Source organism: Pelophylax lessonae, assembly GCF_965119305.1.
Source record: "Pelophylax lessonae genome assembly, chromosome: 4".
Lineage (NCBI taxonomy): Eukaryota > Metazoa > Chordata > Amphibia > Anura > Ranidae > Pelophylax > Pelophylax lessonae.
The window spans coordinates 191163438-191188197 of record NC_138771.1 but is presented as its reverse complement, the minus strand read 5'-3'; the positions used below and the strand labels follow the sequence as shown (position 1 = coordinate 191188197).

General features: G+C 43.3%; 3 protein-coding genes across 5 annotated transcripts in view; 2 read left to right on the top strand and 1 right to left on the bottom strand.

Annotated features, from left to right (window-relative positions):
- Window positions 1-24760, top strand: part of RELN (reelin) — a 782434-nt gene that overhangs the window by 737817 nt on the left and 19857 nt on the right. For all 3 annotated transcript variants that reach the window (XM_082254411.1, XM_082254410.1, XM_082254409.1), the window contains 6 exons: window positions 2986-3059; window positions 3309-3470; window positions 13112-13269; window positions 13588-13807; window positions 14528-14725; window positions 18455-18553. In XM_082254411.1, coding sequence (XP_082110537.1) covers window positions 2986-3059; window positions 3309-3470; window positions 13112-13269; window positions 13588-13807; window positions 14528-14725; window positions 18455-18553 — 911 coding nt within the window. The remainder of the gene's footprint in view (window positions 1-2985; window positions 3060-3308; window positions 3471-13111; window positions 13270-13587; window positions 13808-14527; window positions 14726-18454; window positions 18554-24760) is intronic.
- LOC309554565 (E3 SUMO-protein ligase ZBED1-like) lies at window positions 4519-6436 on the top strand (the record flags this gene model as incomplete). The annotated part of the gene is made up of 2 exons (XM_082256302.1): window positions 4519-5615; window positions 5758-6436. 2 exons carry the CDS (start codon window positions 4519-4521, stop codon window positions 6434-6436), a joined length of 1776 nt encoding a protein of 591 aa, XP_082112428.1.
- Window positions 7688-9605, bottom strand: LOC309554564 (E3 SUMO-protein ligase ZBED1-like; the record flags this gene model as incomplete). The annotated part of the gene is made up of 2 exons (XM_082256301.1): window positions 7688-8366; window positions 8509-9605. The coding sequence occupies 2 exons, from the start codon at window positions 9603-9605 to the stop codon at window positions 7688-7690; spliced, it is 1776 nt and encodes a 591-aa protein (XP_082112427.1).

The following is a 24760-nucleotide window of genomic DNA, read 5'->3' as shown; positions in this document are numbered from 1 at the left end:
TACACATTCCCGGGGTGGAAAACTGGCAGGCCGATTACCTCAGTTGGCAGGCGTTGGACCAAGGGGAGTGGTCCCTTAATCCGGAGGTGTTTCATCAGTTGTGTCTCCTGTAGGGCATCCCTGAGTTGGATCTGTTGGCTTCTCGGCTCAACAGAAAGGTGCAGAGGTTTGTTGCTCAGTCAAGGGATTCTCTGGCAGATGCCACAAATGCACTGGTGGCTCCGTGGGGTCAGTATGGTCTGATTTACGTCTTCCCTCCTCTAAAGGTTCTGCCAAGACTTCTACGCAGGATCAAGGCAGAAGGGATTCCGGTCATTTTAGTGGCTCCGGACTGGCCTCGCCGGGCTTAGTGCACCGATCTGGTGTGGCTGGTCGCTAACGTTCCTCGGAAGCTTCCTCTCAGGGAGGATCTGCTGTCCCAAGGACCGATCTTTCATCCTGCTTTGCAGTTGCTGGCTTTGACGGCTTGGCTGTTTAACGCCAGGTGCTGAAGGATAGAGGTTTATCTGAGACAGTGATTCCTACACTGTTAAAAGCTAGGAAATCTACTTCTAGGAAGATCTACTGTCATGGGTGGAAGACGTACATTGCATGGTGTTAGTCTCTTAAGGTTCATCCTCGCTCCTTCTCGGTGGCACGGAGTTTCACCTGCCTTCAACGGGGGGGGGGTTGAAGAAAAATTGGCCTTGAGTGCCACCAACGTCTTCTTCCAATGACCCTTGGCCACACAATCCCTGGTGCGTACCTTTCTTCAGGGTGTCTGACATTTGGTTCCTCCAGTGCGGTCTCCATTGCAGCCTTGGGACCTCAATGTGGTGCTTTGGGTCCTCCAGAAGCCTCCCTTTGAGAACCTTTGGGAGATTCCCCTGCTTACGCTGTCCCAGTGGGTGGACTTTTTGGTGGCTATCACCTCTGCGTGCTGGGTGTCGGAACTGGCGGCATTATCCTGTCAATCACCTTACCTGGTGATTTACAGAGATAAGGTGGTTCTTCGCCCCTGCACATCGTTCCTTCCAAAGGTGGCCTCTGGTTTTAATTTGAATGAAGACCTTGTGTTGCCTTCCCTGTGTCCCAGGCCTAAAAATCTGAAGGTATTTGCCTTGCATGCCTTGGATGTGGTCCAAGCAATAAGGGTGTACTTGGCAGCCACGGAGTCTTTCAGGAAGTCAGCCTCACTATTTGTGCTCATGGATGGGCCTTGAAAAGGGTTGTCCACTTCCTCTGCGACCATTTCCAGATGGATCAGTAATGCAGAGCTATTCCATCAAGGGTCAGGTTCCTCCTTTCCCTGTAAAGGCGCTCTCCACTCAGGCGCTTATTGCCTCCTGTGCCTTCCATCATCAGGCGTCAGTGACGCAGGTTTGCAAGGCGGCCACCTGGTCGTTGGTGCACACTTTCACAACGTTTTATAAAACGGATGTGTTGGCATCTGTGGATGCTTCTTTTGGCCACAAGGTTTTGCAGGCTGCTGTTTAGAGGACCTGATCCTCTTCGAGGGTGTATTGTTTTTTTCAGGTGGGCACCAGTTGTTTTGGTTGAGCTCCTGTTGCCTGGTTAGCTACTGTTTAGCCTTGGGAATCTTTTTACTGTTCCCACCCCTCATGTTTAACACTGCTTTGGGACTTCCCACCGGTTATGGAGATCAGAAGCTGTGTCCGTCAATGAACGAAAGAGAAAATGGGATTTTGACTTACCGTAAAATCAATTTCTCTGATGTTCATGGACAGATACAGCACCCACCCCTCTGTGGAGTTGTAATTCTTCTGACACTGCTTGTAACTGAGTGCCTTTTGCAGAAAAAGGGAGTATACCCCCTTGGACTGCCTGTAGGCGTAGACAAATTTATTTTCTGCCTAGTGCCCTACTCTTGTAGGGGGCAGTATAACCCAACGGTTATGGAGATCAGAAGCTGTGTCAGTCACTGAACATCAGAGAAATGGATTTTACAGTAAGTCCCATTTTTTCAGCAGAGACTTTATGTAAGGTGTGATGTGTGGAACAATATTTTAGGGTCTGGTGTGTAAATAGCATTTAACCAAAACTCCTGATTTTAGAGAGCTTTATTTGTATTGGGATAATAAAAAACTGTTAAATCATCAAGTGAGCATTCATATATGATTATCACACCATTTTACCAGGAAATTGTTATCTTCCTATTTATTATTCTGGCCCTTGCATGTCCCCTAATAATATCTTCAGTTGTCTGTTAGCTGCTGTCCAGATTGCATATTTGCTATATCATTTTGGGATTCACCTGCTGTCAACTGTCAACAGAAGGGCAATACCTAATGCCACAACGTAAGAACTGAGAAGCTTTAACCCTTTTTGCTGGGGAGTTAGTGAAGACTGTATACGTTTAAGTCTGCATCTTGGTGAGAGCCAAACTCTACCACTGGTGACACCAGTGACACCATGATCCGTTGCTGTCAATGTCATTTCACAATTTATTTTGATCAGTAATATCTTTATTGCTTAGGGTGATATAAAGAGGCACAGTTTGGCTTGGCATACTGGCACAAATCTTTTAATCTGCTTGCTTGGGCTACAGCACAGTGTTTGCCTTCATCCATCCAGTCTCTGCTCTTAGAAGTAAGAAGTATCCACATGTAGAGGACAAGAGAGTCTCTGCAGCCCACTGCTCACAACCAGTCTCACAGCATGCTTCATCCTGTCATAGGGATTTGTGTGCAGCTACCTCCCATGGTGTCACTTACCTCTATATTAGATGGCCTAAGAACTCCTTTCCAGCCTGACCCCTAGAATGTATCTGAATGACCAAGGAGCATTTTAGCTCCATCTATGATAAAAAAGCATCTACTAATAAACTACAATACTCATAGATTATGCTATGGCACTTCATGATTCTTATGCTGTATCTTTCAATAGAAAGGTTCTATTTCCCATGTCTCCATAGTGTCTATTTCAATAATTTTCAACAATGTGTATTGTCTCTGTATTCATTAAACTGCCAACCTTCCATTTCAGATTGTGGTTGGTTGTGAAGCGAATATATGCATTGATCGTCACTCTGTACTGCTGGAGTACACAAAGGATGCAAGGTAAGATACAACTAGCAACAGTTTCATTTCAAATAGCAATGTACTATGGAAATTATAGCTTGTGCGATATGTTATAATGATTATGACCATGACAACAACTTTCATTAAAACAGATTTATTTTAATATAAAGCAAAGTAGGACAACTTCTTATAGCATACAGGTTCCAAGCATATCATCTCTAACCTTACTGTAAATTACATACTGCAATTGCTTCATTAGATGACCTCTCACTTTACTGTTTTTAACAGGACAGATTCATGGCAGCTGGTTCAGACACAATGCCTACCTTCCTCCTCAAACACCATTGGGTGCTCCCCATTTCAATTTCATGAAGCCACAATTTACAACTCTGTTAACAGCTCAGTGTGGAAAAGAGTAACATTGCAGCTTCCAGACCACGTCTCTTCCAGGTATGCAGACCTTTGTTCACATAATATGTGCCTTGCCATGATGTTATAGAACCCAGAAAATAGATGGATCCTATCCTGCATTGTATGATTTTCAATTTTGTTAATAGATATATATATATATATATATATATATATATATATTAGTGCTGTCAAAATTAGCGCGTTAATAACGCATTAACTCAGATTCATTTTAACGGCGATAATTTTTTTAACGCGCGATTAATGCAGCGCGCATCACCTGTTTGCTGTTTGACCCGTGGCCTACGACGTCCAGACGAAGCTACGCAAGTTAGCCTGGCGGCACACCCCCTCATCGCTCCAAGCAAGCATCGGACGCCAGGAACCACGAGGAAGAGCGGAGACTGATGACAGCACGAGAGCGGACAGCGGAAGCAGACGCACTGACCTACAGATCGGCAGAAAGGTACATAATAAAGCATTCACCACACAGGGGTGAAGAAATGGCTTTTAGCCATCGGAGCACTGTTTCCACTTATATGCGGTACTGAACCGACGTTTATATAATAACGGCAATACAGCCATATTCTGCTGTCCCAACCAAGGAAATCTTGAGCGGTAGTTCTTACAGCCCTGCTTTCAATACTTAGATAAAACCACCCCTAAACGATTTCTTAGGAGCAACTCAATAAGAACAACTGCCCATACACAGTCACCAATTAAAATCGACGACCGATTGCCCAAAAGGAGCCCCTTCAAGAACATTTACGGCTATTAAAGCATGTTGTGATTAATATATGTATATCACTTGAAGTATATGCCGGCCGGTTATCTGTCACTTTATGTTATGTCTGTCTTGTTTCCTATTAATGCACTGATTGTATTCACTAACAACCTTATCTTGCACGGGTGTTACTAAACCCCAATATATTTAATTTATCAATAAACTGTCTATGTTACACACTAATAGCCTCAAACATTACTGCTGACTAAATTGACCCTCTTTCTTCTGTGGTCTATACAGAAAGAAACACTTCATGAAGTTCATATATATTGACCCGTGGCCTAGCCTGTAGTTGGAGAGATAAAGATGCAGCAGCAAACAGAAATGGAAAAAGAAAGGGGTCTTCTGAACGGAAAATTTATATACAAAACGAGGTCTGATGGTTCTGTCGACAAGACAAAAGTTATCTGCAGTTATTGTCGATGTGAATTAAGTTATCACCGCAGCACGTCGAGTTTAAAATATCACTTGATGGCGAAGCATACAACTGACACGGAGAGCCCCCCTCCCCCTCGTCAAAGGCAGACCACAATGGATCAAAGTTTGCAGCGGAGATCGATGGATAAGTCCACAACTAATAGACTCACCTCAACTATAGCTAAATGGGTGGCTACAGCATGTAGACCAGTTAATGTGGTCGAGGACGAGGGTCTACTTGAAATTATTCGCATCGCATCTAACGATTCTACATACGAACTACCTTCAAGAGCCACCATTACAACCAAGATTCACAACTTATATGAAGAGGAGAAAGCTAAAATTCAGGAGGCATTGAGACAGACAAACACGGTTGCGCTCACCGGAGATTATTGGACTTCCCTCAGTAACCATAGCTACCTAGGCGTCACAGCACATTATTTTGACGCGCACTGGAAACTTCAGTCTCACGCTTTGACCGTTATGAAGACAGAAGATAGACACTATGCTGACGTTTGCGCTGAGCACTTTCTTCAAGTAGCCAGACAGTGGAACATTGAACTCAAAATTAAAATAGTGACCACTGATAGTGCACGCAACATGATTGCAGCGGCCAGGCAGCTCCCGTTCGAGCATATGCCTTGCATTGCACACAGCCTCCACCGAGCCATCACAGTTTCTCTCCAAAACAGCCCGTTTGATGGCGCCTTGGCAAAATGCAGGAAGTTAGTGGGTCATTTCAAGCATAGCCCTGCTAACGCAGCCGAGCTTGAACAGCAGCAAGTCAAACATCTTCAAAAGAAAGAGTCACTCGTACAGGAGGTGTCTACTAGGTGGAACAGCACCCTAGAAATGATAAAGCGTGTTGAGAGAAATCAAGAACCATTGAGAGATGCACTGGGCCTACATGCAGGCAACATCAACATGCCAACTGCAGCTGAATTTGATAAACTGAAGAGGTTGGAGACTGTGCTGGAACACTGCAGGTAATTTATTGATACTCTTATTATTATTATATTTGTGTGTGTGTGTGTGTGTGTGTGCGCGTGCGTGTGTTAAGAGTGAGAGATTGAAAGTGAGTGAGAGATTCATTATGTCTAACTAAAGTGCTTTTCTCTATTATTCCAGGTATGTGAGTGAACTTTTAGGAGGAGAGAAATTTGTTTCTTGCTCAGTTGTGCTGCCCGCGTTGTGTCATCTATCACGTGTGATGGAGGTCTCAGAAGATGACCCAGCCTACATGATTAAGTTTAAGGAAACTTTCACAACTGACATGGACAAACGGAAGGAAAAAACCAACACCACATGGCTGAGGGTTGCATCAGCACTGGACCCTAGGTTTAAGGACCTCAAATGTCTGAGCAGGGCTGACAGAGCTGAGGTGTGGAGTTCAGTCTGTGCCTTGCTCAAGAGGGAGGGGCTTGCACAGCCAGATAAACCAGTGACACTGACAGTGACAACTGAACCACCTAAGAAGATAACATGTCTCATGTCTGTGCCAGAATCTTCATCTGATGATGATGAAGAGGACTGTATTGAGAAATGTGTGGAGCGCTACAAGGCAGAGCCCTCTATTGCCATAGAGGACTGTCCCCTGCAGTGGTGGTCCAATCATGAAGGGGCACACAGTGAGATGGCCTACCTTGCACGCATATACTTATCAACACCTGCCACATCCGTACCTTGTGAAAGATTGTTTTCACTCTCAGGACATGTTGTTCAGAAAAAGCGAGCTGCCCTGTCATCTGAAAATGTAAACAGGCTCGTCTGTTTGAGCAACTGGCTCAGTGCAAAGAAAGAGAAATAATCTGTGAGGAACCTGTGGGTTTTTTATATTCTTTTTCCCACCTGTTTGATAGACATGAACACGTTCTTTGTAAAACATGTCAATGTTCTTTATGCTCTGTTTAGGGTGATTTCAGTAATAATAAATGTACATTTAGGTTAGCATGTTTACAAGAAGTGAGCTGCCCTATCGTGCAAAAATGTAAGGTTTGTGTAAGTAAATTGAGTAAAGAAAGAGAAGTAATGGGAACCGTTTATTTCTATGTTGTTGTTTTTTCATGTGTATAATAGACATGAACAAGTTCTTTGATAAACATATGACTTTTGATACTATGGTCCCTTTGATAGATGTCCAGTCTTCATCCTATGTTAAGTATGGTTTCACTAATAATAAACATGCATTTGCATAAAGCGTCTATTTGTCCACTCCCATGTTGATTAATGTATTCAAAACTTGAAAAGTATTAATTTAAGGTACATTTAGAACTGATACAAATGTGCGATTAATCGCGAGTTAACTCATGACAATCATGCGATTAATCGCGATTAAATATTTTAATCGATTGACAGCCCTAATATATATATATATATATATATATGGTCTTGCTTGCATTCTCTGCTTTAATTCATCCCAAAGGTGTTCTATCGTGTTGAGGTCAGAACTCTGTGCAGGACAGTCATGTTCCCCCTCCCCAAGAGTGCTCATCCATGTCTTTATTGTAGGGCTGTCAATCGATTAAAATATTTAATCGCGATTAATCGCATGATTGTCATGAGTTAACTCGCGATTAATCGCACATTTGTATCAGTTCTAAATGTACCTTAAATTAATACTTTTCAAGTTTTGAATACATTAATCAACATGGGAGTGGACAAATAGACGCTTTATGCAAATGCATGTTTATTATTAGTGAAACCATACTTAACATAGGATGAAGACTGGACATCTATCAAAGGGACCATAGTATCAAAAGTCATATGTTTATCAAAGAACTTGTTCATGTCTATTATACACATGAAAAAACAACAACATAGAAATAAACGGTTCCCATTACTTCTCTTTCTTTACTCAATTTACTTACACAAACCTTACATTTTTGCACGATAGGGCAGCTCACTTCTTGTAAACATGCTAACCTAAATGTACATTTATTATTACTGAAATCACCCTAAACAGAGCATAAAGAACATTGACATGTTTTACAAAGAACGTGTTCATGTCTATCAAACAGGTGGGAAAAAGAATATAAAAAACCCACAGGTTCCTCACAGATTATTTCTCTTTCTTTGCACTGAGCCAGTTGCTCAAACAGACGAGCCTGTTTACATTTTCAGATGACAGGGCAGCTCGCTTTTTCTGAACAACATGTCCTGAGAGTGAAAACAATCTTTCACAAGGTACGGATGTGGCAGGTGTTGATAAGTATATGCGTGCAAGGTAGGCCATCTCACTGTGTGCCCCTTCATGATTGGACCACCACTGCAGGGGACAGTCCTCTATGGCAATAGAGGGCTCTGCCTTGTAGCGCTCCACACATTTCTCAATACAGTCCTCTTCATCATCATCAGATGAAGATTCTGGCACAGACATGAGACATGTTATCTTCTTAGGTGGTTCAGTTGTCACTGTCAGTGTCACTGGTTTATCTGGCTGTGCAAGCCCCTCCCTCTTGAGCAAGGCACAGACTGAACTCCACACCTCAGCTCTGTCAGCCCTGCTCAGACATTTGAGGTCCTTAAACCTAGGGTCCAGTGCTGATGCAACCCTCAGCCATGTGGTGTTGGTTTTTTCCTTCCGTTTGTCCATGTCAGTTGTGAAAGTTTCCTTAAACTTAATCATGTAGGCTGGGTCATCTTCTGAGACCTCCATCACACGTGATAGATGACACAACGCGGGCAGCACAACTGAGCAAGAAACAAATTTCTCTCCTCCTAAAAGTTCACTCACATACCTGGAATAATAGAGAAAAGCACTTTAGTTAGACATAATGAATCTCTCACTCACTTTCAATCTCTCACTCTTAACACACGCACGCGCACACACACACACACACACACACAAATATAATAATAATAAGAGTATCAATAAATTACCTGCAGTGTTCCAGCACAGTCTCCAACCTCTTCAGTTTATCAAATTCAGCTGCAGTTGGCATGTTGATGTTGCCTGCATGTAGGCCCAGTGCATCTCTCAATGGTTCTTGATTTCTCTCAACACGCTTTATCATTTCTAGGGTGCTGTTCCACCTAGTAGACACCTCCTGTACGAGTGACTCTTTCTTTTGAAGATGTTTGACTTGCTGCTGTTCAAGCTCGGCTGCGTTAGCAGGGCTATGCTTGAAATGACCCACTAACTTCCTGCATTTTGCCAAGGCGCCATCAAACGGGCTGTTTTGGAGAGAAACTGTGATGGCTCGGTGGAGGCTGTGTGCAATGCAAGGCATATGCTCGAACGGGAGCTGCCTGGCCGCTGCAATCATGTTGCGTGCACTATCAGTGGTCACTATTTTAATTTTGAGTTCAATGTTCCACTGTCTGGCTACTTGAAGAAAGTGCTCAGCGCAAACGTCAGCATAGTGTCTATCTTCTGTCTTCATAACGGTCAAAGCGTGAGACTGAAGTTTCCAGTGCGCGTCAAAATAATGTGCTGTGACGCCTAGGTAGCTATGGTTACTGAGGGAAGTCCAATAATCTCCGGTGAGCGCAACCGTGTTTGTCTGTCTCAATGCCTCCTGAATTTTAGCTTTCTCCTCTTCATATAAGTTGTGAATCTTGGTTGTAATGGTGGCTCTTGAAGGTAGTTCGTATGTAGAATCGTTAGATGCGATGCGAATAATTTCAAGTAGACCCTCGTCCTCGACCACATTAACTGGTCTACATGCTGTAGCCACCCATTTAGCTATAGTTGAGGTGAGTCTATTAGTTGTGGACTTATCCATCGATCTCCGCTGCAAACTTTGATCCATTGTGGTCTGCCTTTGACGAGGGGGAGGGGGGCTCTCCGTGTCAGTTGTATGCTTCGCCATCAAGTGATATTTTAAACTCGACGTGCTGCGGTGATAACTTAATTCACATCGACAATAACTGCAGATAACTTTTGTCTTGTCGACAGAACCATCAGACCTCGTTTTGTATATAAATTTTCCGTTCAGAAGACCCCTTTCTTTTTCCATTTCTGTTTGCTGCTGCATCTTTATCTCTCCAACTACAGGCTAGGCCACGGGTCAATATATATGAACTTCATGAAGTGTTTCTTTCTGTATAGACCACAGAAGAAAGAGGGTCAATTTAGTCAGCAGTAATGTTTGAGGCTATTAGTGTGTAACATAGACAGTTTATTGATAAATTAAATATATTGGGGTTTAGTAACACCCGTGCAAGATAAGGTTGTTAGTGAATACAATCAGTGCATTAATAGGAAACAAGACAGACATAACATAAAGTGACAGATAACCGGCCGGCATATACTTCAAGTGATATACATATATTAATCACAACATGCTTTAATAGCCGTAAATGTTCTTGAAGGGGCTCCTTTTGGGCAATCGGTCGTCGATTTTAATTGGTGACTGTGTATGGGCAGTTGTTCTTATTGAGTTGCTCCTAAGAAATCGTTTAGGGGTGGTTTTATCTAAGTATTGAAAGCAGGGCTGTAAGAACTACCGCTCAAGATTTCCTTGGTTGGGACAGCAGAATATGGCTGTATTGCCGTTATTATATAAACGTCGGTTCAGTACCGCATATAAGTGGAAACAGTGCTCCGATGGCTAAAAGCCATTTCTTCACCCCTGTGTGGTGAATGCTTTATTATGTACCTTTCTGCCGATCTGTAGGTCAGTGCGTCTGCTTCCGCTGTCCGCTCTCGTGCTGTCATCAGTCTCCGCTCTTCCTCGTGGTTCCTGGCGTCCGATGCTTGCTTGGAGCGATGAGGGGGTGTGCCGCCAGGCTAACTTGCGTAGCTTCGTCTGGACGTCGTAGGCCACGGGTCAAACAGCAAACAGGTGATGCGCGCTGCATTAATCGCGCGTTAAAAAAATTATCGCCGTTAAAATGAATCTGAGTTAATGCGTTATTAACGCGCTAATTTTGACAGCACTACTTTATTGACTTTGCTTTGTGCACTGGTGCGGAGTCATGTTGGAACAGGAAGGGGCCATCCCTAAACTGTTTCCACAAAGTTGGGAGCATGAAATCATCCAAAATGTCTTGGTATGCTGACGTCTTAAGTCTTCCCTTCACTGGAACTAAGGGGCCAAGCCAAACCCCTAAAAACAACAACCCCCCACCATAATACCCACTCCATCAAATCATTAAGACCAGTGCACAAAGCAAGGTTCATAAAGACATGGATGAGGGAGTTTGAGGTTTAGGAACTTGACTGGCCTGCACAGAGTCTCGACCTTAGCCCAATAGTACCTTTGGGAAGAATTAGAGCGGAGATTGCGAGCCAGGCCTTCTCGTTCAACATCAGTGCCTGACCTCACAAATGTGTTTCTGGAAGAATGGTCAAACATTCCTATAGACACACTCCTAAACCTTGTGATCAGCCTTCCCAGAAGAGTTGAAGCTGTTAGAGCTGCAAAGGGTGGGCCAACTCAAAATTGAACCCTACGGACTGAGACTGGGATGCCATTAAAGTTCATGTGCATGTAAAGGCAGGCGTCCTAATACTTTTGACAATATAGTGTGTGTGTGTGTATGTGTATATATATATATATATATATATATATATATATATATATATATATATATATATATAGTTATCTACACTACATTGTCAAAAGTATTGGCAGTTTAGTCTTCCCCAGCACACCCCGAAGACCCTGGTCCTTAGTGATCCCCGTGTTACTTTGCTGCAGGATGACAGCAGATCACAGCCCTCAGGGTCATCCTCCCGGGGGTCACAGGAATAGAGGGTTCACTGTGCTATGCTGACAGAAAAACAGCACTGCAAGAAGTGAGGGTTCAGAGATCAATGCATAAAAGCAGGTAGGAGTAGTCAGTGATTAGGCAGGGGTAGAATCAGGTGACAGGCAAGTGTAGTTTGGGTCCAGGCAGAGGTCAAAGCAGGAGAGAGAGAGAGTAATTAGTGTTGAAGCAGAGGTCAAGGCGGGTGGTAGACAAAAGTAAACAGGAACAAGCAGGGTCAACAACAAGTGCAAGAGGAAGGAAACCTGGGTCAGTAATATTTAAGGCAGGAGAATGATGAACTCACAAACAATGTAAATGTCAAAAAGTCATACAATCTGCCATCAAAAGGGGAAACACTCCTTGGCCATGACTAGAGTCAGAAACGCACGGCAATCCATACTAACGTATGTGCACCAAAATGCCCGCACTTTCGTGCAAAACTGGCTATAGCTAATAGGGTACAGTCCGACACGTGCACACAACATGCCAAACATAGACAGTACAGACCAAGCCCTTCGATGTACAGGCGAGTATCCTTGAGTTACTGAGATGAAAAAAGCTGGAGCGTGGGATTTCATTAAAAACTGGCAGTGTTTATTCCAAAAACAAAATATAGCACACTTACATTCAAGCCACTGGATGACAGCTTAGCAGAGGGTAACCCATTCTTATATGAAGACCAATGTGTGGCAGCAGTCCCAAAGCCAGCATGTACAGGACCCGTTCTGGATGACAGGTGTTTAGAATGCTAAGAGCGGTGTCTGCCAACACCGTTTTCTCATGGCTACATTCTGTCAATGACGAAGGGGGCAGTGACGCATTTCGAAGCATTTTCTTCTTCAGACCCCTAAAGAAGAATGAGATCCTTCAAAACTCGTTTCTTCCTCCTTCTTGATTCATGTAGTGTGTAGCCACGAGGAAACAGGGGTTGTTATACATGGTGGCTTTGGGACTGCTGACTGCTACTACTCATGGTCCTTGTATAAGAACGAGTTACCCTCTATTAAGCTGTCATCCAGTGTCTTAAAGGTAAATGTGCTTTTTTTTTATTTTTGGAATAAACACTGCCAGTTTTTAAAGGGATACCTCACTCTTGCTTGTTTATCTCTGTGCCAGCAACAATCAATCTAGATCTTTTTGAAAGTAACCGTAGGATCTCTCGACTGTCAACACAGTTCTCTCCTCTGCCTCCAGGATTAACTATTGCTTCCACTACTGATACTGGAGACTGTGAGCTGAGTTATTACTGTGTGCTATAGTGGTGGTTGCTGTTACATATCCTAGAGGTACTGAAACACATACCTGTCACTATATCTTTCTCCCTATCGTGCAAATATATAGCCCAAAGGTGGATGTCTCTCAACCCCCCCAGACACCAGGATATGGATAGATTCACATAATGACATCCTGCTCCACCAAAATATTTGTCTATAAAAAGTTGAGCTGTCCCCAAAAATTTGAAAGGCTATGTGGCAGGTGGCATTTCTACATCTGGACTAGCTCCAATGGCTCTAACTTCCCACAGGTTCCTTAGTTGAGCAAGCAGTAAAATTTCTGCTTCTGATACCCCTATACCTGTTAATTGAAACAACTTACTTACTGGCTGGAACCTGTCACCTCCGACCAGGGTCCTAATTGTTTTTTGACTGTATAGAGTGGTAGACTGGAAGCAGAGGGCTAAGGGTGAGGTTGGGCAAGGGTGGGGCAATGTTTTCTATCCCTGTTATGTGATAATTGTTTAAAAAAAAAAACATTTGGATTTTAAAAAATGCTGTATTTTTCTCAGTGCTACCCAATTTCGTTGGATTCAAAAGGGTGATGAGACAGAGAGACAGAGCTGGGCTGTGGACCATGTCTATATTGGAGAAGCCTGTCCTAAGCTCTGCAGTGGACATGGATACTGCACTACTGGATCGATCTGCATATGTGACGAGGGATTCCAAGGTATCTTTTGTAAAATAATGAAGACATACAAGGAAATCCATACATCTAGCTTAAAGTCTGCCTAGTTTAGAAGTTTGCCTGTTCTGAGACTGATTAACATTAGCTGTTCACTTGAGCTAGCCAAAAATACATGTCCATGTGCTGCTTAAGACCTCGTCTTCAAAAGATTGGGATTCGGTAATTAATGAAAAAGTCAATAATTAATCCTGAAGTAGTTTAGTAAATACACTTGGAATGTCTATTTAGTGCGGACTAACAGACAAATCTCGTATTTGCTTCATTGCTAAGGCTGGTGCATCTTACTATATTTACTTACAGGTGATGACTGCTCCATATTTAACCATGACCTTCCAAGTTACATTAAAGATAATTTTGAATCTGAAAAGGTGACAGAAATAAACTGGGAGAATATTCAAGGAGGTGTAATTGGAAATGGATGTGGACAGCTTTCCCCATATGCTCATGGAGACTCTCTATACTTCAATGGTTGTCAGATAAGACAAGCCATAACAAAACCACTTGATCTCACAAGAGCAAGGTAAGTACTAACTGTTTAGTATGACAATATATGCAACATGGTACTAGATATGCTACTAACTAAAGCTAGCCATAGACAGATTAAAATTGCCACTGAAGTGGACGAATTTCGATCAGTGAGTGGCCGCACCACTCAAAAGAAGTTGATTGTTGGAAACTGTTTATCTATCAGTGGCTGCAGCTGCTGATCAGTGCATTCTGACAGAGTCACACTGTTAGAATACAATGGCCCAGCAGGGTGAATTCCTCCATGCATGTAATTTGTGTGAATGGAGGAATCTGTTCCTGTTTTATTCATCCTAATAGCTGAACTAAAAAAAGGAACTATCTATGGCCAGCTTTAGTCACTGCCTTCATCCAATCATAGCAGTTTGTAGGGTTTCTAGGGCACCAGAAGGCATGGAGAGTTAGATTTCTTGCCAGACAAAGAAGTGAAATGTTTTCCAACAATTAGCAGAGAAAAGGCAAAAAAACAAAACCAGAGACAACTAGGAGGGGAGGACAAATGTACAAAAACTTTCTGTCTAGTAGTGTACATTGCTTAATATTGAAAATGATTATACAGTAAGATATTGCTGACCAAACCTATTGACTGATGCTGGTTTACTGTGGATTAAACTTATTTAACTAAATTTGTAATCTACCCAGCTCTTGGGAAGATATGCATTTTTAAGGTTGCTGCCATCACTGTCTAACAGTTACTTTCCATTTTTTCTTACAGCAAAATCATGTTTGTACTTCAGATAGGAAGTATTGCCCAGACTGAGAGCTGCAATACCAACCTAAGTGATCCCAACACTGTAGACAAGGCAGTACTGTTGCAGTACAGTGTCAATAACGGCATAACATGGCAAGTCATTGCCCAGCACCAGCCGAAGGATTTCATACAACCACAAAGAGTGTCCTACAATATTCCACTGTAAGTATTGTATATAGGTGTCATTGTCATGTGCGGATATAGAAGTTATTTATGAAATGTATCAAGAGTAAGGGTAATCGAACTTTTGAAAAGTTCGGTTCGACCAGAACACCCGAATTTTCCAAAAGTTCGGCCCGGATTTCAGCACCCCATTGAAATCAATGGGACCCGAACTTCGGTAATCAAAAAACACCATTTTGAAGCCCTAAAACCCAATAAATGCCCCTAAAAAGTGCCTAGGGTTCTGGGTCATGCCCCATTAACTATTAATCACACAAAAAAAAGTTCTTAAAAATTGTCATTTTTGATAAAAAAGCCAATTATTGAAAAAATTTAAAAAAAAGAGAGATTTTTTGATTTTTACTTTGGATTTAGTATCTGGGGGGGTCTAAAATGTGTGCATGTGAAGTTTCAGCTCTGTAGCATGTCCAGAACCATGAAAAAAAAAGATAATTTTTCATTAGAACAGGGATGTGGGTCGGGACCCTCCTTTAACTTTAACACCTATATGATCTTTTTTTCTGGTTCTGGACATGCTACAGAGCTGAAACTTCACAGGTACGCCTTTTAGACCCCCCAGACACAAAATCACACAAAAAAAGTTCTTAAAAATTGTCATTTTTGATAAAAAAGCCAATTATTGAAAAAATTAAAAAAAAAAAAAAATAGATTTTTTGATTTTTACTTTGGATTTCAGATCTGGGGGGTCTAAAAAGTGTACATGTGAAGTTTCAGCTCTGTAGCATGTCCAGAACCAGAAAAAAAAGGATTGTTTGTATTAGAAAACTTTCTGACAGGGGGTTTGCTTCGCTGCTGTAACACCTTGCCGGTTTAATAGAAGGCATTTTTTTGGGATCTTTGCAGTCAGGAAAAACATCTGAACTTGTGTATAGTGGTACTGTGCACAAGTTCAGATGTTTTGCCTGCCTCCAAAACCCCCCAAAAAATGCCAGCAAAAACACACCTGGGCTTTTTTTTTTTGACGCTAGCGTTTTTTTGGCATTTTTTGGGGTTCTTTTGAGGCAGGCAAAACATCTGAACATGTGTATAGGGGGTATATATAGACATACAGTGGGTACGGAAAGTATTCAGACCCCCTTAAATTTTTCACTCTTTGTTATATTGCAGCCATTTGCTAAAATCATTTAAGTTCATTCTTCTTCCTCATGAATGTACACATAGCACCCCATACTGACAGAAAAACACAGAATTGTTGACATTGTTGCAGATTTATTAAAAAAGAAAAACTGAAATATCACATGGTCCTAAGTATTCAGACCCTTTGCTCAGTATTTAGTAGAAGCCCCCTTTTGATCTAATACAGCCAGGAGTCTTTTTGGGAAAGATGCAACAAGTCTTTCACACCTGGATTTGGGGATCCTCTGCCATTCCTCCTTGCAGATCCTCTCCAGTTCTGTCAGGTTGGATGGTAAACGTTGGTGGACAGCCATTTTTAGGTCTCTCCAGAGATGCTCAATTGGGTTTAAGTCAGGGCTCTGGCTGGGCCATTCAAGAACAGTCACGGAGTTGTTGTGAAGCCACTCCTTCGTTATTTTAGCTGTGTGCTTAGGGTCATTGTCTTGTTGGAAGGTAAACCTTCGGCCCAGTCTGAGGTCCAGAGCACTCTGGAGAAAGTTTTTGTGCAGGATATCCCTGTACTTGGCCGCATTCATCTTTCCCTCGATTGCAACCAGTCGTCCTGTCCCTGCAGCTGAAAAACACCCCCACAGGATGATGCTGCCACCACCATGCTTCACTGTTGGGACTGTATTGGACAGGTAATGAGCAGTGCCTGGTTTTCTCCACACATACCGCTTAGAATTAAGGCCAAAAAGTTCTATTTTGGTCTCACCAGACCAGAGAATCTTATTTCTCACCATCTTGGAGTCCTTCAGGTGTTTTTTAGCAAACTCCATGCAGGCTTTCATGTGTCTTACACTGAGGAGAAGCTTCCGTCGGGCCACTCTGCCATAAAGCCCCGACTGGTGGAGGGCTGCAGTGATGGTTGACTTTCTACAACTTTCTCCCATCTCCTGACTGCATCTCTGGAGCTCAGCCACAGTGATCTTTGGGTTCTTCTTTACCTCTCTCACCAAGGCTCTTCTCCCCCGATAGCTCAGTTTGGCCGGACGGCCAGCTCTAGGAAGGGTTCTGGTCATCCCAAACGTCTTCCATTTGAGGATTATGGAGGCCACTGTGCTCTTAGGAACCTTAAGTGCAGCAGAAATCTTTTTGTAACCTTGGCCAGATCTGTGCCTTGCCACAATTCTGTCTCTGAGCTCTTCAGGCAGTTCCTTTGACCTCATGATTCTCATTTGCTCTGACATGCATTGTGATCTGGAAGGTCTTATATAGACAGGTGTGTGGCTTTCCTAATCAAGTCCAATCAGTATAATCAAACCCAGCTGGATTTAAATGAAGGTGTAGAACCATCTCAAGGATGATCAGAAGAAATGGAAAGCACCTGAGTTAAATATATGAGTGTCACAGCAAAGGGTCTGAATACTTAGGACTGAGTGATATTTCAGTTTTTCTTTTTTAATAAATCTGCAACAATGTCAACAATTCTGTGTTTTTCTGTCAGTATGGGGTGCTATGTGTACATTCATGAGGAAGAAGAATGAACTTAAATTATTTTAGCAAATGGCTGCAATATAACAAAGAGTGAAAAATTTAAGGGGGTCTGAATACTTTCCGTACCCACTGTATATGTCTGAATATATACCCCTAGACATATATAGGTGTGATAGTAGCAGAAATATATTACTGTAAATGATTTCATTAGCGCAAGCATTTATTTCTGCTACTATCACACCTATATATGTCTAGGGGTATATATTCAGACATATATGTCTATATATACCCCCTATACACATGTTCAGATGTCATGTCTGACATCAAACATGTCCTCAAAAAAGAACTGGCAGTGGCAGCCCCTGCAGCATAAAAAATGCTTGGCTGGTGAGAAGCCATATGGGTGTGATGAAGCTATTCAGAGAAAAGATAATTTCTCTATAGCGGTCACCCTGCTATGGAAGGGTTTTGTCACCCTGCCATAGCAGTCACTGCCAGTTAACCCTACACTACACTACAGTCCCCTTACACTTAACACTTTCCCTACAGAAACTGAATTTTTTAAGCTAACTAAAGTGTAAAGGAGCACTCTAACTACACTAGATATCCCTTTCCTCACACTAAAAATAGCTAAATGACACTTTTAAAGTAAAATTCACAGAACTGCTTCCACTCTCTTCCATGTCCAGTATAACAATGCTAGGAATATGGCGGGGGCGATCTTATATACTGGGGGGCGTATTCACTAATGATTGGTCTAGGGACCCCCTAGTCACTCCAATCACATTCCTAGCATTCTCCTGCCCCCTCAATTGGCTTTTGCTAATGGTTCTGGTCCAATCACGGGCTTTTAAAGCCCATTTCCTGAAGCATTGCATTTTGAGCGGTTCTGGTTGCCGAATTCCGAACTTTTTGGGCAAAAAGTTCTAAATTCGGCCGAACCTCGAACACCCAATGTTCGGGCCGAACCGATGGTGGACCCGAACCGTTCGATCATCCCTAATCAAGAGGAGATGTACAGTGTGCCCCAGATTTATGTTTTTTTGCACAAGATACTGTACATACCAAGAGCAGCAAGATAACTAAAGAAAACATGTTCAGATGTGATTTATAGAACATGTTGACTGAAAAGTTTGTTCTGCTGCATTGTTATAGGGAAGCACGTATGAAAGGAGTCCTACTGCGATGGTGGCAGCCCCGCCATAATGGAACAGGTCATGACCAATGGGCTTTGGACCATGTAGAAGTTGTACTGTGAGTATCTGCTATATTCATATCCATTAAATAGAAACATTCCAACTCCATCGCTAGAGTTAAAAACCCATTCATCTGTCTCTGTGTGGATATGTAAGTATCCACCTTTCACAATTTTTTTATTATTGTCTTCTAGAAAAACGTATAGGCTTGTTTATCATAAAGTAACAAATTGATGTGAAAATTTTAATACTAGATGGTGCAAAAGCATTCAGGTGTATATACAGTAAGACACTCCTTCCCTATCCCTAAGATTATATAAAAAAAATATGATAAGTATGGTTTTAAAAACTACATTGGAATTATCATTGTAGGGACTTTTACAGTTTGTGAGCCTAAAGAGACTACCTGTGGTCATTTGAAGACCCCAAAGAGCACAGGAACAGAATACAAATGCTCTCCAATTTAATTAAGCTGAAACTTTACTATAAAAGGCCCAGTAAAAAAAGAGAACTTGAGAAAACATTAGACTACTACTATCATCATATATAAATTTTACAGTTCATTTATTTTCAATTACCTTAAAGATCTGATTTATATGATAGATAGGTGAATAATCCATAATAGCTTTAGGGGTCTGTTCACACATTTTTCAAGGAAGATCAAATTAGACAAATCTGTGACTCTGGAGGAAAGGACTGTGGAGGAAAGTTGTGTAACTGTTGGATGAAAGTATTGATAAATAGACCCTTTAGTCTTGCACTGTTCATTGGCACATCTATTTTATATTTACTAAATATACTAGTTCTGACACAAGACAGTGAATGTGCAGCAGTACTATAATTTGGTTTTATATAAGAGTGAGATCTTCATCTGAATCCACACAGCTTTAGAAGGTTCTCTCTATATAAATATACCATGGTAACCCAGCAGGAAATCTTTAACCCCAAACCTAGCCCTGAACCTTATTGAAGTCTATAGGAGACGCATCTTGCTATTTTTTTCACCTTTTTCTAGACTCATTTGCAAGCCTCGGTTAAAAAAGCATTGGTAGATGCGCACTGCCATGGGAAACATATACCAATGCAAAAAAATTCAACACAGAATACCATTTAGCAAGGAGAGGGTCTTCTAATGCAGCTTAACCACTTCAAAACCGGGCACTTTTCCCCCTTCCCGCACAGGCCAATTTATAGCTTTTAGCGCTGTTGCATTTTGAATGACAATTGTGCGGTCATGCAACACTGTACCTAAACCAAATTTATGGCTTTTTTTTCAATAGAGCTTTCTTTTGGTGGTATTTGATCACTGCAAGGTTTTTTCATTTTGCTAAACAAATAAAAAAAGCCCGAAAAGTTTGAAAATGTTTTGTTTATGTTATACAATTTTGTAAATAGATACGTTTTTTCCTGCACTGATGAGGCTGCACTGACAGGCACTGATAAGGAGGCACTGATGGGGTGGCACTAATATGCGGCACTGATAGGCAGCAGTGGTATGCAGCACTGATGGGCACTGACATGCAGCATTGGTGGGCACTGATAGGTGGCACTGATGGGCACTGATAGGCGGTACTGATCGGCACTGATGGGCACTAATGGGTACTGATAGGTGGCACTGGTGGGCAATAATGGGCACTGGTGGGTGGCACTGATAGATGGAGGGCACTGGCGGGCTCCCTGAGCCCTGATTGCCATCCCTGGTGGCCATGGTAGGCATCCCTGGGGTCATTGGTGGGCATCACTGGGGTCATGGGTGGGCATCCCTGGTGGTTCTAGTGGCACCCCCCCCCAAAGGATCTGCACTGGTAATCAATGCTCTGATTACCAATGCAAACCCCCCCCCCCCGTCAAGAGAGCTGCAGATCGGCTCTCCTCTACTCGTGCCTGTCAGGCACAAGCTGAGGAAAGCCGATCAGCGGCACTTCCTATTTACTATGTGACCAGCTGTGATTGGACACAGCTGGTCACATGGTAAAGAGCCTACGTCAGTCTCTGTGTGGGCTCTTTACCGAATACCGTCAGTAGGCTCTTTACCGAGATCGGAAAATGTGGTGTGTCAGAGGGGGAGCGCATTATCCTGCCTCCGTCATATGATGTCCGGTCAGGATAATGCAACCACCTTCCCGTCGTCGTTTGGCTATAGGACGGGCGGGAAGTGATTAAAGAGCAACACTGAAAATACACAAAACTTTTAAATAACATGCTCAAGATGTGCCTTAAAGCTTACAGAACAGTATATGTTAACCCTTTAATAGTGACAGAAAAAATGTAAAAAAAAAAACAAGGGGTACCCGTGGCATGCAGCCTGGGTGGCCAAGAAAGGGAGGGCTCCCTAACTATACCAGGCCACATGCCTTTAAACATTGAGAGGATATCTTGCAAGGATATGCCAGAAAGCATCCCCCCCCTGCAACACACTTTGTCCCAATGTTGAGGAGACAAGGGCCTCATTCCCACATCCCATGCCCAAGAGGATGTGGGGATTTTTGTGTGGGGGGTACTTATACATTAGCACCCTTATATTACTCATTTCCAAAAAACGCCATGGTATTACATGACCAGGTGAAAGATCCCTTGTAAAAGGAATGTAAACAGAAATTTAAAAAAATCTGCTGGGGAGAAGCCATTAGCTGGAGTTACGCCGGCCATACAGGGTTCAAGTCTCAGCCCGTTCCAGCTGAACTGCCTGAGATTTGAACCATAAACAGGCAGGCTGATTGTACCAGGTTCGAGCTGCTATAGCCACTAGCAATAATCACCATCTTCTCCCAGCGAGGACAGCTTACCCCCTCCCCACACACACACCCACACATACCCTCGCCGGGAGACGACAATGGCCCGCCAGGAGGAATTCCAGAGAAAATTGAGCACATTTTCTTCCTTCAACCCGTGATTGCAGGAAAGAAATTTGCTCCGTGTATGCCCATCGTTGGGCTTTTATAGATTCCCTGGTAGATCTTTTTTACAAGTATCAGTCTGTTCTTAGCACAACTAATATGCTAATCTCTATCTGCGGTGATAAGCAAACATCTCAGTAAGAACATATTTCAATCAAATGGTTTGTACCTTGCCTGGCAAAACAGCCAGATGCACATGTACCCTGCAGGACCACTGCATGTAGGAGTTCAGTAAGCCATAATTGCAGCGAGTGGGGAATTAGGCATTCTGGCAGCTCTCACACAGCCTTATAATAGCCATATTCACATATCCCTAAGCTTGAGAATTAGAGCTAATTGAGTGCAGTGATTCCGGAGAATTAAGTCTCTGAAATGAAAACAAAACATTAAACTCTTAACATTAATCAAACTAAAAAAAAAAATGGTTGCCAGTGCTAATATTGGTCCTGTGTCTACCTTGGCTTGTTTGGTATATGACAAAATTGGATTTTTGACTTACTATAAAATCCATTTCTCTGATGTTCATTGACGGACACAGCTTCTGATACCCATAACTATTGGGTTATACTGCCCCCTACAGGAGTGGGACACTAGGTAGAAAAAAAGTCTGGCTTCACCTATGAGCAGTCCCAGGGGGTATACTCCCCCTCTCTGCTATAGGCAATCAGTTTAGTTACAAGCAGTGTCAGATGAATTATAACTCCACAGAGGGGTGGGTGCTGTGTCCGTCAATGGAAATGGATTTTCGTTCATTGATGGACACAGCTTCTGATCTCCATAACCTTTGGAACGTCCCAAAGCAGTGTTAAACATGAAGGGTGGGAACAGCAAAAAGATTCCCAAGGCTAAACAATAGCCAACAGGTAACAGGAGCTCAACCAAAACAACTGGAGCCCACCTGAAAAAACAATACACCCTCGCAGAGGATCAGGTCTGTGACAGTACTCACAGTCACTGGAAGTGAAAGACAGTACTTAATGGACACTGAGAATATGGTTTGGATTACTTCAAATGGGACAGTGATATTGGTCAGCCATGTGTTTCAAGAGATATGTGAAGACTGCTTCACACAGTCAGAGTCATAGCAGATGCTAATATCATCAGCTCCGCCACATGCCTTCCAGAGAATGTTGAATATGTTGATTTACTCACCTGTTATCTACAATAGGTTCTGTGTTTACACTTATGATAATGTGTATGGTATTGCATGAGCTCGAGGATGGCGGTCTGCTAGTTAATTGGCTCAGGTGGATTGAATCACTGTCAACTGTTAGTTGCTGAGTGGAAATAGTATACTGTTTGTGTTAGTTGTTCTTTAGAGATGTTAATTATATTGCTGTATTCGAGTTCATCTGCATAGGGTAATGTAATCAGGTACCTGACCTGATGGGGTAATTTGATCAGGAGGGGGATGTCCATGCTGTATATAAATTCTGTGTGACTGTTCAATAAAGGAGAAAGTTCCAGTACAGGCTAAGTTGTGGGCTAGCTTTGTATGGGGGCCGCTGGAATATTTGATATCTATGTTCAAGACTGAAGGAAGCCGTATACTGACAGAAGCCCACAAACACAGTGTGGGTCGTGGTTCATTACATTGGTGGCAAATAGTGGGATGCAGTCTGGGACATTCAAACCTCCACCCGGGATCCAAGGTCAGGATAACAGAAGAGGAGAGGTACAGATATCAGCTGTCATGGAAGAGGATTTCGAAAGGAGGTTGCGAGAGATGTGGATACAGCACAGGAGACCAGTGTCAGAAAAGGTCCTGCTAGGATGGTATGATTTAATCCGCCTGGAGCTCTAGGAGGAAGGGCTAGCCTGTAAGCAGGAAAGGTACAGCTCGGAGTACGAAGTTCGAATGGTGTTTTTGGGGGAGTTAAGCAGGCTGGTCTAGGTGGAGATGCGGTTGGACGAGAGCTACAGAGCCCTCCGCTGGTATGTAACCCAAGTGTGCCCATGGACAATGGATGACAGCCCAACAGAAGGCTTTTGCTACGGTGGCCCGGGGCTGCTATTAGAGAGGCTGTCCAAGGACCCCGACTTTGGGAGCGTTTTGGAGTGGCGGTTAGAGGAAATTGAGGATTACAGAGAAGAGATCCTGAACATCTCGGAAGTGTTCTGGGCACTGAAAGATTTGGAATTTCTAGCCAATCAGGAATGGAAGCTGGAGATCGCCTACAGATGACTGCTAGACTCTGCTCAGCGCCGGGCCTGAGCTCCCCTTGCCTGGGAAACTCGATCTTGTGGGCGGACTGAATGATTTTGTGGACCCACTTGTCTTGTACCAGGGAAGTCCACGGGGTCCAGAAACCAGTGAAGACGTCCCCCCACCCCCAATACGGGTGAGGGTGCTGAAGGAGCCTTGTACGTGGGTCTGGAGAAGCCAGCTCTTTGCTTGCCAGACCAGGTTCGCGTTGATCCTCCAGAGGAGGCTCCGAAAGGCTTTGAGCCCTTGTCAGTCGGCCCTGAGGGATGCAAAAACTTCTTATGAGCCCAGAAGGAAGGCCCACAACGAGGTTCCTTGCTCTTAGTAGCCTGCGGAAGAAAGGTACTCTTCCCCCCTGTGAAATCTTTAATGATGTCATCCAGGGTAGCTCCAAACAGGCGATCTCCTTGAAAGGGAAGATCAGTCGAGGCCTTTTTAAAAGTCTCGTCCGCAGACCAGCATTTGAGCCAAAAGACACGCCCAAGGATCACTGCCAAAATAGAAAGCCGAGCCACTAGGGGAGCCGCATTTAAAGAGGCATCACAGAAACTGCAGCCCCTGGACCAGCTGGTCTGCCAGCTCAGCAAACGTAGGGGGGGAGCTGTTCTCCCTCCAAGTCACGGCGTGAAAGCTTAGCCCACTCGGTCAAAGTTTGCGACACCAGGGCAATGGTGAATACCGGTCTCAGTGCTGAACCAGCCAGAGTGTACATATTGCAGGCCACAGCCACCGCCTTCCTGTTAGCCAGATCCTAAAAGGCTGGGGACTCTTCAACCCGGAATCATGGCTGCCCTGTTCAATCTAGAAACCGGAGGAGCCATCACCGGTGGAACAGTCCAAATAAAGGGACTTAAAATAAAGTCTTTATAAGGGACTCCTCATAGGGGTAACGCCTATAAAATTGCTAAGGGACCCCCAAGGGGACGCTTTGCTCATCCCTACTCATTTAGCGACAATTCTGTCAAAATAGGCAGGGAAAGGAAACACCTTTGGCAATCTGGATGGCTTGTGAGTGCCAAAGGGAAGCTGCAGCTGCATTCTCCATCTTCAAGGTCTCACACACAGATACAGTCAGTGCGTCCACCGGAACCTTTTTGTGCGTGTTTGCAGATGTGGAGGAATCATCCTCACTATCAGAGGAGTCCGGGCGTGTGGTTGCAGA